The sequence below is a fragment of the Sycon ciliatum genome, chromosome 3, assembly GCF_964019385.1.
Source record: "Sycon ciliatum chromosome 3, ocSycCili1.1, whole genome shotgun sequence".
NCBI classification, from domain to species: Eukaryota; Metazoa; Porifera; class Calcarea; order Leucosolenida; family Sycettidae; genus Sycon; species Sycon ciliatum.
In genome coordinates, this window is record NC_088645.1 from 35165720 (window position 1) to 35182327 (window position 16608).

The following is a 16608-nucleotide window of genomic DNA, read 5'->3' on the forward strand; positions in this document are numbered from 1 at the left end:
CAATCGTTGTCTAAGATGCTGCCACAACATACAAACACGGAGCGCATGAACTCGCAGCCATTGTATGTGTTGTGGCCGTTGTCGCAACCGTTGTCTCTGTGTCAGTCTTTGTCGCAGTCAGGGTCTCTTCCGTTGCCTTGGTCACAGCCGCTGTTTGCTTCTCAGTCGTTTTCACAGCCGTTGTCTGTGTTTCAGGCATTGTCACAGTCTGTTTCTCGTCCTTTGTCACAGCCATCGTCTATTTCGCAACCGCTGCTTGCGTCGCAGTCGTTTTCGCAGTCGTTGCCTGTCCCCCAGTAGATGTCGCATCTGTTGCCAGTGTCGCAGCTGGTGTCGCATTTTTCGCAGCTGGTGTCGCATTTGTTGCTTGTATCGAAGCCTGTGTCGTAGCCGTTGCCTGCACCAGAGTCGTTGTCTAAGTTGTTGTCGTGGCGACGTAAGCCTCTACCGTTCTACTAATAGCTACTATGGGCACAAGGAGATTAGTTTTTGTAGAATTGGTCCTTCGAGCCCGGAGAAATACTGCACTCTTACTCACAGTAGCTATTCCAAAGGACGTTTATATCGGCTTTTTTCAACATGATTATTTGTGGTGTCAGGGGTACTGGCCCTGATCTTCTAGGATGCTGGTGTGGCCAAACGATGCTACTCCGGATCTCTTCTAAAGTCAGGCAATGTTAGCTTGATGGAGGTCTGTTCATAGCTTGTTTGTATACGCTGTAGTGTGGCTTGCTTGTACACCCAACCCATAAGCAGGGGCGTCGGATACGCTACGGTCAATATGGTATTGACCGTACCACCATTTTGCCGCAAGTGTCCCGTGAATCACTAAAATGCACTGATTTGGGCTCTAAATTTCCAAAATGTTCGGCTCCGCCACCCCTCCCTCACGCGCAAATTGTTCTTCAGATAGCTGACCGTACCACGCTAAATTACCTTCCGACGCCCCTGATAAGTCATGTCGTTTTTGCGCCTTTTGCAACGTTTCCTTCAGAAACATTACAAGGGGTTTGCACAGATGATCTACACCCAAAAAAGAAACTTACCTGCCAATTTTAAGCGAAAGAGGAGAGATTGACTCGCACACTTTGTCTGGTGTTCTCAGACATGCTCTCTGACATATTTTCTATGGGCTAATATATCCATGTAACGATTCGTAATGGATTACAGTTTCAATTGTAAATGCTTTTTTCAAGCCCATGAAACAAGCTTTCTGGCTGCATACCTCTCTTCGCCTATCCCACGCTTCAATAGTAAGTCTTGATGCTGAAGGCATCAAGCACTACCCTCAATCATACGATCCCAGCATACTGTGCCTGCTTTTACCGATAGCTGCTTTCATATTTTCCTTGGGCACCCTGTAAGATGGCCATAGGCATGTTGCGTATGCCGAAGTAAACTAATAATTATTGTTACAACTACTATTAAGCACGGCAAAGTAATGTGCGGCTGGTCATATTTACGGACAAAGGCAGCTGCGATAGCTGTTCCTTGGGTTGGAAGAGGCAAACATTTGAAAAAAAGCTCTCCATTCAGGTCTCATGTCCAACCACATACAGGTAGCTAATGCTAGTATCGAGTAGGGGTGAAACGGGTGTTCCGGGTAACCGGGTACCCGCCTGTTATTTACAGATCCATTAGGAAACAGGTAGCCGTTTGGATTTCGAGCACTCATTCAGTACGGCACTACAGGCTTTTACAGCGCTGGGAATGTGCATCCGCCGGGGGGGGGGGGGAGTCGATTATTTATAACTCCACGCTGTGCAGCTACACTACATGCTGTGCATGCAACACACGTCAGTCTCCGTCAGGGAGGCAGTTCTGCACTCGCATACATATGGTAGGTCTACAAAATGGCCATGACGACATGCATTATGTGTAAGACTCAGTAGAGTGTACACCCAAACAGTCCTTTCCTTTCCAGAACAAAGGACTGTTTCATCCTTCTCAAAGAGGTGATGAGAGAGCGCGTGGGCCTCGTGGCACAAGCAAAATTGCAGCTGATGAGCCTTTTTACGGAAGCTTACTGCAATGACGGCACATTTGCACTTCTGTGGCTTTTTAACCATTTCAGTGCCAGGCCAGATGTACGCTGTTGGCCGGGCCATTTTCATAAAAAATCTGATTTTATTCAAATTAGTCGTATCAACTCAAACCCACTTGTTGTCCCTCGCTGGCGTATCTTGTGCTGCTGCGCCCTGCTCAAGCTCGACATCGACATCTCCGATATCCTCAGGGCCGTCCAAGGCGACCACGGCAGTAGTTACGACATCGACCACGGCGGACTCGTTCGCGAAATTTGTTCCGTCACAATCGCGGACGGCTGTCATCGCCTTCACTATCGCAGCTCCAGTCAGCAATGTCCGAGTTCATGATGGACTGGAGCACCTCTTCAACCGATATGCGGCGACTCGCCGTGTCTGAGTGAAAGATAAAGAGACCTAAAGTACGTTCCGTCAATCTAATTGTTTCTGAATCGAAATATGTTTTTCGTCCGAGCGCTCTGAATGTATGCTCCCGCGCCCTTACTTACTCAAACACGGCGAGTGAGGTCTTATTCAGTAGGGGAAAACCCCTAGTTCCCCCTTGAAGAGCCACAATCGGCCAAGCTAGATTGTAGTGCATGGCCGGTGAGATATAGTAGTGCGCACTACGAGGACGAGATATCTCGTCCTTGGCCAATCGCGTGGGGGTCTGTAGGACGAGTTATCTCGTCCTTGGGACTGAAAGGGTTAAAGGAGAAGTTAAGCCTAAAATCAAATTTTCACCAGTTGTAGTCTTCGGGGTGCTGAGTCGAATGGCCTTGGTCCGAGGAAGCTGAGATGCTCCCTTCCTCCATTATTCCCAATCGAACTCGCCCACCTCCACCGAAACTTGTTGATTGCGCCCTACTAGATGGGGATTTGTATGCAAAAGGTCACTAAAAGCGCCATTTCGTTCCTATAAAAGCACGAATGACCGCGGTTGGTCCATATATTGTAGACTTTTGGACGCTGAGTCGACTGCTTTTGGTTTCAAAAAGGCTGCGATGCAGCGTTCGGGCATCATTTCCAATCGAACACGGCTGAACAAGCGGTCACGTGCTCCTGCGTACACCAGTCACCTGGTCACCGCGCCAGCAGGCGACAACTACTTTCACACCAAGGTTCAACTCAAAGGTTCAAAGGTTCAACTCGAGTGACAGAAAGTCGCTCAAACATGCTGTAAGTTGTAGCCTGCAGGCACGATGACCAGGTGACTGGTGTACGCACGAGCACGTGACCGTTTGTTCAGCCATGTTCGATTGGGAATAAGGGCCGAACGCTGCACCACAGCCTTTTAGGACCAAAACCAGTCGACTCAGTGTCCAAAATACTACAACATATGGGCCAATCGCGGCCATCCGTGCTTTTATAAGAACAAAATGGCGCTTTTAGTTACAATTAACATACAAATCCCCATCTAGTAGGGCGCAGTCACCCAGCATACTTGCCAACCCAGCCAAAGCAAATCCCTTAGTCACACACCCAGTTTCCCTTAAAGGGGAAGTTAAGGCAAAAATTAAAATTTCACCAGTTGTAGTCTTCGGGGTGCTGAGTCGAATGGTCTTGGTTCGAGAAAGCTGAGACGCTCCCTTCCTAATTGAATCCCAATCGAACTCGCGCACTTCCACCGAAACTGGGTGACTGCGCCCTACTAGATGGGGATTTGTATGCAAAATGTCACTAAAAGCGCCATTTCGTTCTTATAAAAGCACGGATGACCGCGATTGGCCCATATGTTGTAGTCTTTTGGACGCTGAGTCGATTGGTTTTGGTCCGAAAAGGCTGCGATGCAGCGTTCCTCCATTATTCCCAATCGAACATGGTTGAAGAAGCAGTCACGTGCTCCTGCGTACACCAGTCACCTGGTCACCGTGCCTGCAGGGTACAACTTACTAGCCTGTTTGACCTTTTTGGGTTCAGTCCTGTCACTCGAGTTGAACCTTGGTGTGAAAGTTGTCGCCTGCTGGCGTGGTGACCAGGTGATTTTGGCACCCAGGAGCACGTGACCGCTTGTTCAACCATGTTCGATTGGGAATAAAGGAGGAACGCTGTATCGCAGCCTTTTCGGACCAAAACCAATCGACTCAGCGTCCAAAAGGCTACAACATATGGGCCAATCGCGGTCATCCGTGCTTTTATAAGAACGAAATGGCGCTTTTAGTGACATTTTGCATACAAATCCCCATCTAGTAGGGCGCAGTAACCCAGTTTCGGTGGAAGTGCGCGAGTTCGATTGGGATTCCATTAGGAAGGGAGCGTCTCAGCTTTCTCGGACCAAGACCATTCGACTCAGCACCCCGAAGACTACAGCTGGTGAAATTTTAATTTTTGCCTTAACTTCCCCTTTAATTTTCTCTGATTTCCCTTATTTCCTGTTTTTTTTGCGAATTTCGGCCAATTTCTCTTTTCTTGCGCAATTTTTGATTATTTTTGCGTTTTTCCGCAGTTTTTTTGCCAATTGTTCTTTCTTTTTATTCATTTCTAACCCATTGCTCATTGGGGGACCAAAACCTGAGTTTCTTTAGTGTCAGATCGCCCCTGCATGTGTGATTCTGTAAAATGCAGGGCCGCATGTGCCCTTGTCACACCACAAAACAACCTTTTATGAACACTCATGGTTCAGTGCCAATACCGGTAGTTTTTCGTTCAACGTCAAAAAGTCCCGGTATGCCGGTAGTGACCGTAGTTTCCCGGTATAATACCGGGAAAACCGGTATGGTTGGCCAGTCGACCCAGTTTCGGTGGGAGCGCGCGAGTTCGATTGGGAATAAAGGAGGAAGGGAGCGTCTCAGCTTCCTCGGACCAAGACCATTCGAGTCAGAACCCCGAAGACTACAACTGATGAAAATTTGATTTAGGCTTAACTTCCCCTCTACACGGTGCATCAAGTTCTGAGCAAATTCGAATGCGCCCCCTTGTAGACCCCTTCAGCTGTTGTCAAATTCATGCTTTGGTCATGTGTCGGGGCCTGTGGCTATCAGGATTTTCATGTAGGTTGATATTTCACATCTTACCAGACAAGGTTTTGTATGCAAATGGAATTGGTTGGAGTCAACCCATTCAATGCAAGCATGCCCAACAAAGGGTGCACACCTGGTCGTTGCGTGTGCAATTCATTTAGCTTCCCATCCTTTCTGTACCCAAACTCAACTGTAGTGTTCCTTCTTTTTCATGTTCACGTCTGTGTTCTCATTTTCACTTTGTGTGTCCCACTGTGAAGGTATCCTGATTGGCTGCTTGCTTCTCTTCAGTCCCCTGCTGCTGATTGGCTGCAATGGTAAGATAAGTTGTGGTGGATGAATTTGGGTATGCCAATGTCATTTATTTCATGTGTGTTGGACATCAATGTTGTTTGCTTCCCTGGTGTTGTGTGAAGGCAAATAGTCAAATACCAAATGCAGCATTGTGCTAGTATTGACAGGTCACTGTCACTAGTCATTTGAGTATTGATTTAGCATTGTGACACTGCACTCTCCTGTATACCCATGCAGGTCAACCTGTCACTCTCGGTGCTAGTGGTACAGGACAATCAACAGGAGCATTCAGAGTGACATTTGGTGATGGACAACCTACAGCCGATGTTACCGATTACTTACCTGGATGTGTTGTGTTCAGTGGATCAGGACCCTTCATTCGACTGGAGAAGACTGACGGTAGTCTAGTGTTGGCTGAGACAGGTGCCTTCTCAGGAGGTACTATTGTACAGGTGAACAGCACAGTACATCCTATACTGAACACGTCATACACTGGACTGTACCATTGCAGAACAGTGGATCACAACTCTAGCCATACATATCAACTCAACATTGTAGGTAAGGTTAAAACCATTTCCTATTTTCTGTGCAATAATCTCCTACTGACTGTGTACTGTACAGTATGGCTACTGGAGTAGAATGGAGAATGAAATTGAGCAAGGATTTATTAGCTTTGGGTCTCACTCGCAGTATTACGTGTACTATCTTTCTGTACACACAAATTAGGCTTATACAGACGCTGACAGATGGCTTCCAAAACTTTTAACTGTAGTCCATGACCATGACGACCACGGCACAATACAGTGAAAGAAGAGTCGGAATACGAATTGCAACACTCAGGACTAGCCAACAGATGACTATACACTGAAGACTTGCTACCACGAAACCTACGCACAACACTAACATTCTCACCGGCACTCTCACGATCACCACAATCGTCGCTCTCCGACTCATTGCTCCCTTCACCGTCCGTCCCATCATCCGCTTCCTCTGCGCTCTCTCTCTCTCTCTGTTATCCCGCCTGACTTGGTCCATTGAACGGGACTCGGCCGTCACCCTGCTGTCACGTCCCTCCTTGCGCCCTTGTCCGTTGAGTGCGTATATTCTGTTGTAGTTGGCTGTTGATCGTCTTGGTCTTTCAATTGTGGGCTTGGATGGTGGATTAGTTGTGGTTGCTGTAGATTGCATTGTTGGTGATGGTGTACATGGTGTGCGAGCTGCTGATACGCAAGGTAGGTCTTTTTGAGTTGGCAATTGTAGTGTTACTGCCACTGTCGATGTTGCTCGCGGTCTGTCACTGGCAAGCTCCACCGCCGCAAGAGCCGACGGAGGAGCCATTATTGTGTCCCTTTTTCTGCACAGCTAAACAAGTCCGGTCAGCGTTCCCCACATCCCAGCGACTAATTTCGCGTGATGCCAGTAGTACGATACCGTGCATGTCGAGTGGTAGTTCAAATCTGAACGCTTCGTGGACATCAACACCAGCGCTGGACATGCCGGTTATCCGGACGACGAACCTTCCGAAGATCGTGCATTCCGTTTTCACCTTCCAGCTGAATGATCAAACGATTGTGAGGGAACTGAACGATCTTGATACATCACGTGTTACCTTCAATGTAACGTGTACAACGTGGTACACGGAAGGTGACTGCACTGGAATAGGGTCAACCCCTCCGCGTCCACAGCGTGTGACCGAAAGATGTATTCATGCTTCTCGGCCAATATCCTCAACTGTCTCGGTCACTGTCGAAGAAGGTTTGTTTGTACATGTATTTAGAGTCACTTTGCGTATGTTTAAAATAATCTTGAATGGCGCTCCACGCAGCTTCATTGTAAAAAATATGATGGTTACCAACTACAGTGGCCCTGACTCGACTGCTGCATTTGAGACGAAAGGAGGTATAATGATGGTCTTGCTGATGAAAACCTAAATGTACTGACCTAAAGAATTCTTCTGTGTGAAATGTAGCTGCACAGTGTTACAACAGGGTGGTGGGAACTGAAATCCAACAACCATGAATAGAGTAGAGTCACGGTTCACTGCACAGCCAACTGTCCACAGTGCTGGGGTTGTACAGTCCAGGACTGGTATTTCCACAAGGCTGGATTTCATTTGCCAGCACTGTATCTGTATTGTACTGGTACATGCTGCATCATTGATGTGCTGATTGTACATTTTTACAATGCCGTGTTGTACCAATACTGGGGTAAGTCACTGTGTCACTTCTCAGTGTGCATCGTGTTATAACCGTGAAGTATACACTACAATTATTTCCCTAGGGTTCCCTGGAAGAAGGCCATGCCTGTTGGGACTCCCCTAGGCAAATAATACACTCTACTACTACTACTGCTGCTGCTGCTGCTGCTGCTGCTGCTGCTGCTGCTGCTACTACTACTACTACTCCACTAAGTGCAGTCATTACATTTTAGTCACGCCACAGATTAATTGCCGACCCTCTGATCATTTGGGAGACTAAAATCCATCTTCCTTTTTATTATGACGTATGGTATGAATTCCGGCGCTGAGTTTTTCATTCCTTTGACCAACTGGCTTGAATTTTTGCTTCCTTTGTCTCCAGAACAGTGTCCTGATCTAGTGTCTGCCCACTTCAACTACAAGCCAATAGCAGGTTTCAGCAGGGCGATTGGTGCGCAGATATCTATACTGTGCCAAGCGGGATATCTTCCGAGCAACGGTCTGCCTATCACCAACTCTACGTGCCAGATTGGCGGAGTGTGGTACCCAAGTCCACCAGGATGTGAAAGTAAGTGTGTACAGTAATTATGCGAGCTTTAGGAGTTTAGAGAAGTGAGTTGTTTTGGAACTTCATCTGGGTATGCTCAGTTGCCGTACAAGAACAGTTCGAAAGCGGCTTCAAATGGACGAGAAGTTGTGCACAGGTCATTGGTGTCCGAAAGTGTTAACTGGTAATGGAGGTCACATTCTACTTGCTGCGCTTGTCTAGATATAGTGATCACTCAATCTCTATACAGAGAGCGAGTGTGCGGGTAAGTACCTAGCTGCATGTAACACAACTTAACATTGGTCTGTTGTGACGTGGTTCCGGCTTCGGTGCTTTAGCCTAGTTCACATTTGACGCAACGATGACAGTACGGGATGTAAGGGCTGGGGTGAGCTGAAAAATCCTGTACGATTCGAACAACACGACGTGCAGCAGTCGTTGCCTTGTTCAACGTCGAACGGCGCGAGTCATGAGGCATGATCCCTGACAGGGTGACTTTCAGACCTAATTTCTTGTTTTTTGGGACCTCTTTGAAAATATTTCTCCTTGAATGAAGCAGAATCAAGTTCACAATACCAATTTTTTATGAAACCAAAAGTAACCCTGAAAGTTGTAGCAGTCAAATAATAGACCCGGGAAATGATAGAACAGTTCCTCTGTCACGCTCCTGAACTGTCTCTAAATCCAATGAAGTAACCTGAGATCTTATCTTGAAAAATTTCAACTCCAGTCGTGCTAGCCATTCTGTGAGTTATCGTGGGAAGCGTAATGTTCACAATGCTAAATATTTCCTCTTGTACGAATCCGGAGTTGTCGGCGCACGACGACGTCTCCTGTTCACACTCGAATTGCAGCCGTTTTGTATGCTTGCGTTCCCGTCTACTGTATGGAAAGTTTAATCGATTCAACTTTTCCCATAGCTTCCCGATGGTATCTGTGTGCGTGTTATGTGCTGTGTTCTATTTAGAAGTCTCTTCTTCAAGTCCTGATACTGACGGTACGTTCCACTTCTGTTTCTCTTTGCCTTGCACTTTCAGTGAGTGCATCAAGCACTGCAATGGGTTCTGAAAACACTGTATGACCACTGTGTTGCATCTACCGGTGCAGAAATGAACATTAGATCAGTGACAACACCTTTCTGCAGAATGTACTAGAAAGGATTTGTTCTAGTCGGGCAAAGATGCAGGTGTCTTTCATGGTAGGCTGGATGTGCAGTCTGTATACGAATAGCAGTGCAAAGATGTATGTGTCTTTCAGGGTAGGCTCGGTGTATACTCTATATACGACCAGTATGTCTGTACCACACAACTCAGCATGTCAGAAGTACAGTCAACTTTGCGTATAACGACACTCGGCCGGGCATCAGAAAAGTGTCCTTATTCGCGAAGTGTCGTTATACCCGAAGTTTCATTACATGTATACAGGTAGAATGGACTTTGTTCTGGGCGTGGAAATTCTGTCGTTGTTCGCGAATTGTCGTTATATCCGCAGTCGTTATTAGCCAAGTTGACTGTAACTTGATGCTCGACCGCTGCTACTGAATTCCTCGTTTTTTGTTTGCCATATTGTTGCCCTAAAAACATGCGGTTCCTACACAACTACATCAACCGTCACAGCAACGCCTCAATCAGCGACATCAGCGATCCAGATTGCACAAGAGACAGCGATGTCAAGCGTGACGGTGCGCTCTGCCTCACCCGCATATTCAACGACTGATGATTCTGCAGAGGAAGGCGTGCAGTCTGCAACAGTCATTGGCGTTGGGATTGCATTCGGTGTCGTTGTATTTGCCCTTTTAATCGTCTTCATCTTTGCACTGAGGAGGCATTGCAGGTAGGAACTTCTTATTGATTCGTAGTTTATATCAGGGTGGCATGTGTACTCTTTTCCCTTGATCTGTTCGGTAAAGTACTGCGAGAGTGCTCCGTCTCGCAAGAGCATCGCACCTTGATTTCACAGACATGGAAAATGATAATCGTAGGGCGGAGTGCAACAAAGTGTCCACAGTGTGAGAACCTTAGTGAAGTTGGGACACCCTTTTTGAAGCAGGTTTTTGTGTGAAGGTCGTGTCTGCTTGGAGAAATTTCCACACACTTAACGTACGAAAGGTATTCCAGGTAAACGCAGTTGCATTGGTTTCCCAATGCCGTAGTTTGGCTTAGTGGCATATCTGTTCCTAGAACATGCAGTGATGACATCTGAAGAACAGTGCTGGCTATTCTCCACAGGCCCAGCTAAATCTAGAGCACAGAAAGCAGACCCACGTGGGCTTGAAATGCGCGGCGAGTAGAAGGTACTTAGAACAATTGATAGAGCAGAACGGTTGTATTATGACAAAGATCAGAATTACAATTCATTATTAAGTGCAAGAACATCGAACTTATTGATGATGTCATCAATTCTACTTGAACAGGGAATCTTTGGAACCTCTGGAAGCCAATGTGGCAAGCAGCAGTCCGCCAGCAGCCACTAGTCCGCCAGCAGCCAGCAGTTTGCCAGCAGACAACTGTGCAGTGGATGACACTACGCCGACTCCGGAACGAACGATCCAATACTGCCAGGTGGAGTTGTTGCCCAGATGTGATGCTTCCCGTGCTTCAGCCACACCGACAAGGAGCAGAGTTGATTACTCCATGGTACTAGGTGTGCATGAGGGGAGCACATGGATTTGAGATCCCAACGGCATTGATGTGTAAGTCCACTTCCTACAAACCAGCACTACTTGCACATGCAAAGCACAATAGGGAAACTATGGTTCAGAATAGAAATCTCAGTACTCGTAGTCTTCAGGGTGCCGAGTCGAAATGCCTTGGACCGGGGAAGCGGAGACATTCCCTTCCTCCTTTATTCCTAATCAAACTCACCACTTCCACCGAAACTGGGTGACTGGGCCCTACTACTGTAGTGGACATGGAAATCCAGTCGACTGACCGGGTTCGGCGCCCTCAGCGCATACAGAACGCTGCGTGTAGTGCACAGAGTCATGTTGATCCGATGCGACCAGCAAGCTGCAGCGCACAATGCATGTTCCGCTCTCCACGGCGGGCTGCATGGCCAGCTCCCTGGGGCCGCTAGACGTGCCACCAGATTTCCATGTCCACGACAGTGGATGGGGATTTGTTAGCAAAATGTCACTAAATGCGGCATTTCTTTTTTCTAAATGCATGGGTGAACGCAAATGACCCTTATATTGTAGTCTTTTTGATGCAGATTCGACTGGTTTTGGTCCGAGAAGGCTGCAATGCAATGTTTAGCTATTATTCCCAATTGAACACGGTTGAGTAAGTTATCACGTGCTCAGGCGTGCACCAGTCACATGGTCACCGTCTCTGCAGGCAAACACGTGAAGATTGTTAGGGCGCTTTCCTGTCAATCGAGTTGAACCTTGGTGCGAAACGTGTAGTCTGCAGGCATGATTACCAGGTGACTGGTGTACACATGAGCACGTGACCGCTTACTCAACCGTGTTCGATTGAGAATACTGGCCGAACGCTGCATCCCAGCCTTCTCAGACCAAACCCAGTTGACTCAGCATCCAAGAGACTACAACATAAGGGTAAACCGCGGTCACCCATGTTTTTAGAAAAAGAAAATGCCTCTTTTAGTGACATTTTCCAAAAATAATCCCCATGTAGTAGGGCGCAATCATCCGGTTTCTGTGAAAGTGGCGCGGTCGATCAGGTGAAGTGTACACATCTCTAGCTTTACACAAGTCTCTGCTGCTCTTGTTCTGCCCCCGCTAACACCCGATATGGCTTTAGTGCAATTTCTTATTTGGGCGCTGCCAGGTGGAATACACTTCCACCGGCTTGCCGCATGTCTAGTTCACCAGCTGAATTTCGCTCATCCATCAAATTATACCTAGGGTTCCCTGTAAAAAGGCGCTGACGCCTGTTGGGAATTCCCTAGTAAAAGAAGAATAAAATAATAAATAAATAAAATACACGGATTTGACTTGCTTGTTTGACAGAGACAAGGCAATGTTGTGAGAAGATGTCAAGTGACAGGCTCAGTGCATGTTGTCATCTTCGGCCTTGTTCTCCGTCAGCACCACTCCTACTATCTCATTCTGTCTGTCTTTCCGTGTTTCTTTCTCTCTTCCTATCCATTTTCCCGTACTCCAGGGCCTCGGGCAAGCATGTCATAAACTAGGCCACGGTTCTTCTCGCTGACGTGCTCACCTGTACAAGACTTCTTCATCGTAACTGCAAGGCTTACTGGTATCGCCATGCTGCCCTGTGTCTGTCCATCATGACTATCAGCCTACGCACGCGCACACAAACACACACGCGCCTGCCCGCACCCACCCACACACCCTCGAACACACACACACGCACGCGCACACATAAACATGCACGAACACACATGTGCGCGCACGCGCATACACTCGCATGCGGCCACAAACACCCACCCACGCGCGTGTTACGTGCAATTCTCCCCACTGTAAAATGTTGCTGTGCATAATTGAGCGTCGCAGCTTCCGAAGTACCTGTGCAAATTCTTCGGCAGGTGATGCTCAATCCGAACGTAGTTCGACACACACCTGCATGCCGCTCTCGTACTTTTGGTACCAAATGCAAAATCCTAAAAAAATTGCCCTTTGCTCGTGTATTAAATATTGGTCATGCCCACATTACACAATTCATCATGATCAGTCTTTGTTGTCACCCGTCCACTTGCATGTATCCCTGGTCACCAACTGCTAGCCAACACCCTTCCTCAGCAAAAGAAAAATATAGGCCAATTAGTGTTGCCGTATTCTCTCCCTCCGCATTTGATCCCATGTCCTTGTTCTTGTTTTTAGCTTTCTTTTTTTTCCTTAGGCTTTTCAACTTGCTCCGTACATGCGCTTACTTCATCTAGCGCAAACAACTGTAGAGTTGGTATTGCTGTTTCTTGGGACCAAGTTACCTAGTTTAGCAGGCTGTATGCTTTCTTTTTTCTTTAAAAAAATAAATGACCGTATTGTATTCTTCCATGCCATGTTTTGTGACCGATTCTGAGGAGTCCCTAGTTTCGGTTTCCTTGCAGCTCGAGAAGTACATGTACTTCCTTTTGCTCTTTTCTTTGTGTACTTTGTATAGATCTGCTGCGCCTTTTATAGTACGAGGCAAGTTGCTGTTTGTGCTATTCGCTGCATTGCCAATTTGCCATTTCTTAACCGCTTTAGCGCTAGCAAGGGTGCCGGTGCATTGTCTTTTATCATCAGATTTTCAAAATTATATCTTTTGTGCATTGCAGGGTTTCGACCCAACCTTATGTAACTACTTCTTGAGCCGAGGAATAGATACTCAACGGGAGTAGATAGCATGCTATGTTTAGGGGGAGTTCTAGGCTCTGTACTAGCTCTGCCCATATCTGAACTGAGCACTGTCATGAGCAACCATAACTCTCTCCCAGTGTAGGGGGAGAGCATAGGTGATAGGTAACAAACTGCAATTGTTGACGATGTAGGTACGGCTATCCACAGTCTATTGACAGTTGAATCAAAGTGTATACATTGGCACGCTATGCTTGGTGAAAATCTAGCCTGTTTGTTCTTCAGTGCTCCGTTCTTCGGAGAATTCCTATTGCCTGCCACCAGAAAAGAAATAGAGCGCATGCCATACTGCATAGAAACAAATGGGAGAACTAAGGCCCTTTGTGCCCTGCCTCGGGTGCATGCCTGGTGACCAGGTGCAGTCGCCCGGAGCTGGTACAGAGACTTAAGAAGAGGACTAGCAAGATATAGAGACATGGTGAAGTTCAGTAGGTGTGGTTCGATCGAATCCAAAAACTCTCTCTTCACCCCCGACAATACAGTGGCATAAGTTCGACAAGAGTCGAATGCCATATCGTTGCCAATTGCAAGCTCGATTTTCCCTGAACGTGTACGTCCCTCTGGAACCATTCCGGTGCTCAAAAACACGCATCGTTCGGATGCCAGCGAATACAGCTTCCGAGATGAATGCAGGAGCCGCAGACGATTGCAGCCAAATAGACACATATACTGCAGTTTGCACCCGCCGGTCATCGGGTAGAGGGACATGTATGTGGTCCAACGGTCCAGTGCTCCAGGCATTGCATTCAGACTTCACTGCACTGTTGAATAGCAGGCGTTGAGTCATACTCCCCGCCGGGATGCTTCACCACACATGCACGAGACACGTACCTAATCAGTGCGGCAATATGACTGGCTGCATGTTCACACAATACTCACGACTAACAAAGAGTAGAGCCTGAGCACGTTCAGGTTGCGTGTTTCCTAAACACTCTCGTTCATGATTCCAAACCGGGGACGGATGTTGCGCGCAATGGACGGTCCGGGCTCCAGTGGGGAGGCCGAGGTTGCAATGTTAGTTTTTACTATATCCACATCACCAGCTCAAAAATAATAATGAAAGACAATGATAGAGGGACTAGGAAAACGAGACAACAAAAGAACAAGGGCTTCAACCAGACGCAGCAGTGAGGCTGTACTTGTAGATGCATGGCCACATTGGCTCCAAGGTAGTGAAACAAAACGCATGGTTTACGCTCGCCAACTACGTCGTGAGACGACACCAGCAGCTCACATGCAGATAACATCAAGAGTAGAATTATGTACTGGGGAGTCACGTACTCTTGGTGATATGCATGCCAGGGCGTGCTCTTCGGCAAACAGCTTTGCTATCTCTACTACACCTGCGTTCCTGTGTGTAGGGCGTGTAGGCTCCAGGCATAGCCTGGCACAGGGCAGTATCAGTAAGTATTGCCTGGACTGGAGCGTGTCCTATGACACTGCGCTGCACTGCAGCATGTGGTGACTAGTCGACTGCACAGGCAACGACGTGTCTCTGGCACACTCCAGTCCACCACCAGTACCAGCAGCAACATGACCTGGCGCTACACGTAGTACGATAATCAGACGGACGTCGTCCACTGCACAACTACCGGTAACTAACACTTCGTCCGACTTCTATCAGCAGTCAGACCCCGATGTTTTGTGCGTGGTAACACAGGGACAGCACCGTCACTGACTCGTGACCTGCACAATTGCCGCTTTCTATCTTCACGCTAGGCAATAGCCCCTCGGAATTCCCTTTCATGGCTGCTCAGCGGCTGATACACCAGATTCACGACCACGCTGCTTACACGGACGAACCGATCTTCGATCTTCAAGGTGCAAGGGATTACGAGCGTACTGGGATCTCATACTTCATCCTACGCTTTGAAACACACTGTGATCCATAGTGGAAGGGCCACAGTAACTACTTCGGTGGACACAGCTACAGGTCTGACGATTTATCACTCCACAAATTATTATAGAATGATGTGCTTTCAGTGAAACTGTGACCATTGCATTGGTGACCATGGTGACAGTGCAAGTGAACACCGCGTACCGAGTTTTTAGGCTTGCCGCTTGGCGAGATATAAAATAATTAATAATAACTATCGGCGTGTTTGGCACAAAAGATATAACCAAAAAAATATTGCCTGACGTCACCCAAACTGCTCGACGTAGATCTACATGTACGTAGCTTCTCCATTGTAATAATACTTTTTTGTATGAGGCTTTGACAACACCAGTGCAGCTGAGCTTGTCGTTGTCCGTCGGTGACTCTGTGCTGTACTTTTGACTCTCCTGTGAATCACCATGGTCACACTGCTCCGATCCGGCGTCACCATGGTCACATAGACTCATGACAGTCGTGTTCAGTTGGCCTTGGATCATCTTGGTCATGGACATAGTCATCATGGTCATTACATGGACTGTCTCAGTGTCTGTGGAGGAACCACGTCGGCGTTTGAACGTCTTCATGGTCTTAGCTATCCAGTAATATCCGTGACCAATGCGACCATTCACATGTACTGTACTATCTGTAGCGGACATGGAAATCAAGTCGATTGACCGGGGCCGGCGCCCTCAGCACGTACAGAACGCTGCGTGTAGTGCACATGTGATCCGATGCGACCAGTGCATTGGGCCATGGGCTGCATGCAGCGCATAAATGCTTCTGTGTACTGCTTGGCCACGGCTGCATGGGCAGCGCCCAAGGGCCGCTAGACGTGCGACCGGATTTCCATGTCCACAACAGTACGAGCAATCATGTAGATCGAGTACCGGTACAATCATGACATTGTAGTCTTTTGTAGATCAACAACACACAACATACTTTGGGTCGCGCTTGTCCAGTCGTTCTTCGTATTTGCTGCAGATCGAGCGCTAGCGATCATGACTCATGACATGAGGAGTCTCGCGAGATGTTGGCAGGCTAGTCCGTGACCATGCCGTGAGTAGTCGCGTGCGACAAAACTCAAAAGTAATACATGTACAAAAAAATTGTTAGTACCTAAGTAAGTAAGTACCGGTAAGTAAAGTTACATACAGTAGTCTCCAGGGAGTCTGGTTTATAGTTATACGATCGACTCCCTGGTTGTCTCATTTTGACGCGTTCTGTGGCTGTCATACTTGTTTGGGCGAATTTCCCCGCAGGCATTCAAGTGCCGCGTACTTACTGCAGCTCGAGCGATCATGAGGAGTCTCGCGACATGTCGACAGGCTAGTCGCGTGCGGCAGAACTCAAAAGTAATTAATTAGTTGTCTCATTTTGACGAGTTCTGTGA

General features: G+C 47.5%; 1 protein-coding gene across 1 annotated transcript in view; it reads left to right on the top strand.

Annotated features, from left to right (window-relative positions):
• The window catches only part of LOC135812053 (uncharacterized), a 15553-nt gene extending 2272 nt beyond the window's left edge, over positions 1 to 13281 (top strand). The window contains exons 3-10 of the mRNA XM_065325376.1: positions 5245 to 5301; positions 5516 to 5836; positions 6641 to 7033; positions 7858 to 8043; positions 8990 to 9019; positions 9639 to 9855; positions 10436 to 10714; positions 12147 to 13281. Of these exons, the coding sequence (XP_065181448.1) occupies positions 5245 to 5301; positions 5516 to 5836; positions 6641 to 7033; positions 7858 to 8043; positions 8990 to 9019; positions 9639 to 9855; positions 10436 to 10694 (1463 nt within the window). The 3' untranslated portion in view covers positions 10695 to 10714; positions 12147 to 13281. The remainder of the gene's footprint in view (positions 1 to 5244; positions 5302 to 5515; positions 5837 to 6640; positions 7034 to 7857; positions 8044 to 8989; positions 9020 to 9638; positions 9856 to 10435; positions 10715 to 12146) is intronic.
• Positions 13282 to 16608: the final 3327 nt, after the last annotated feature.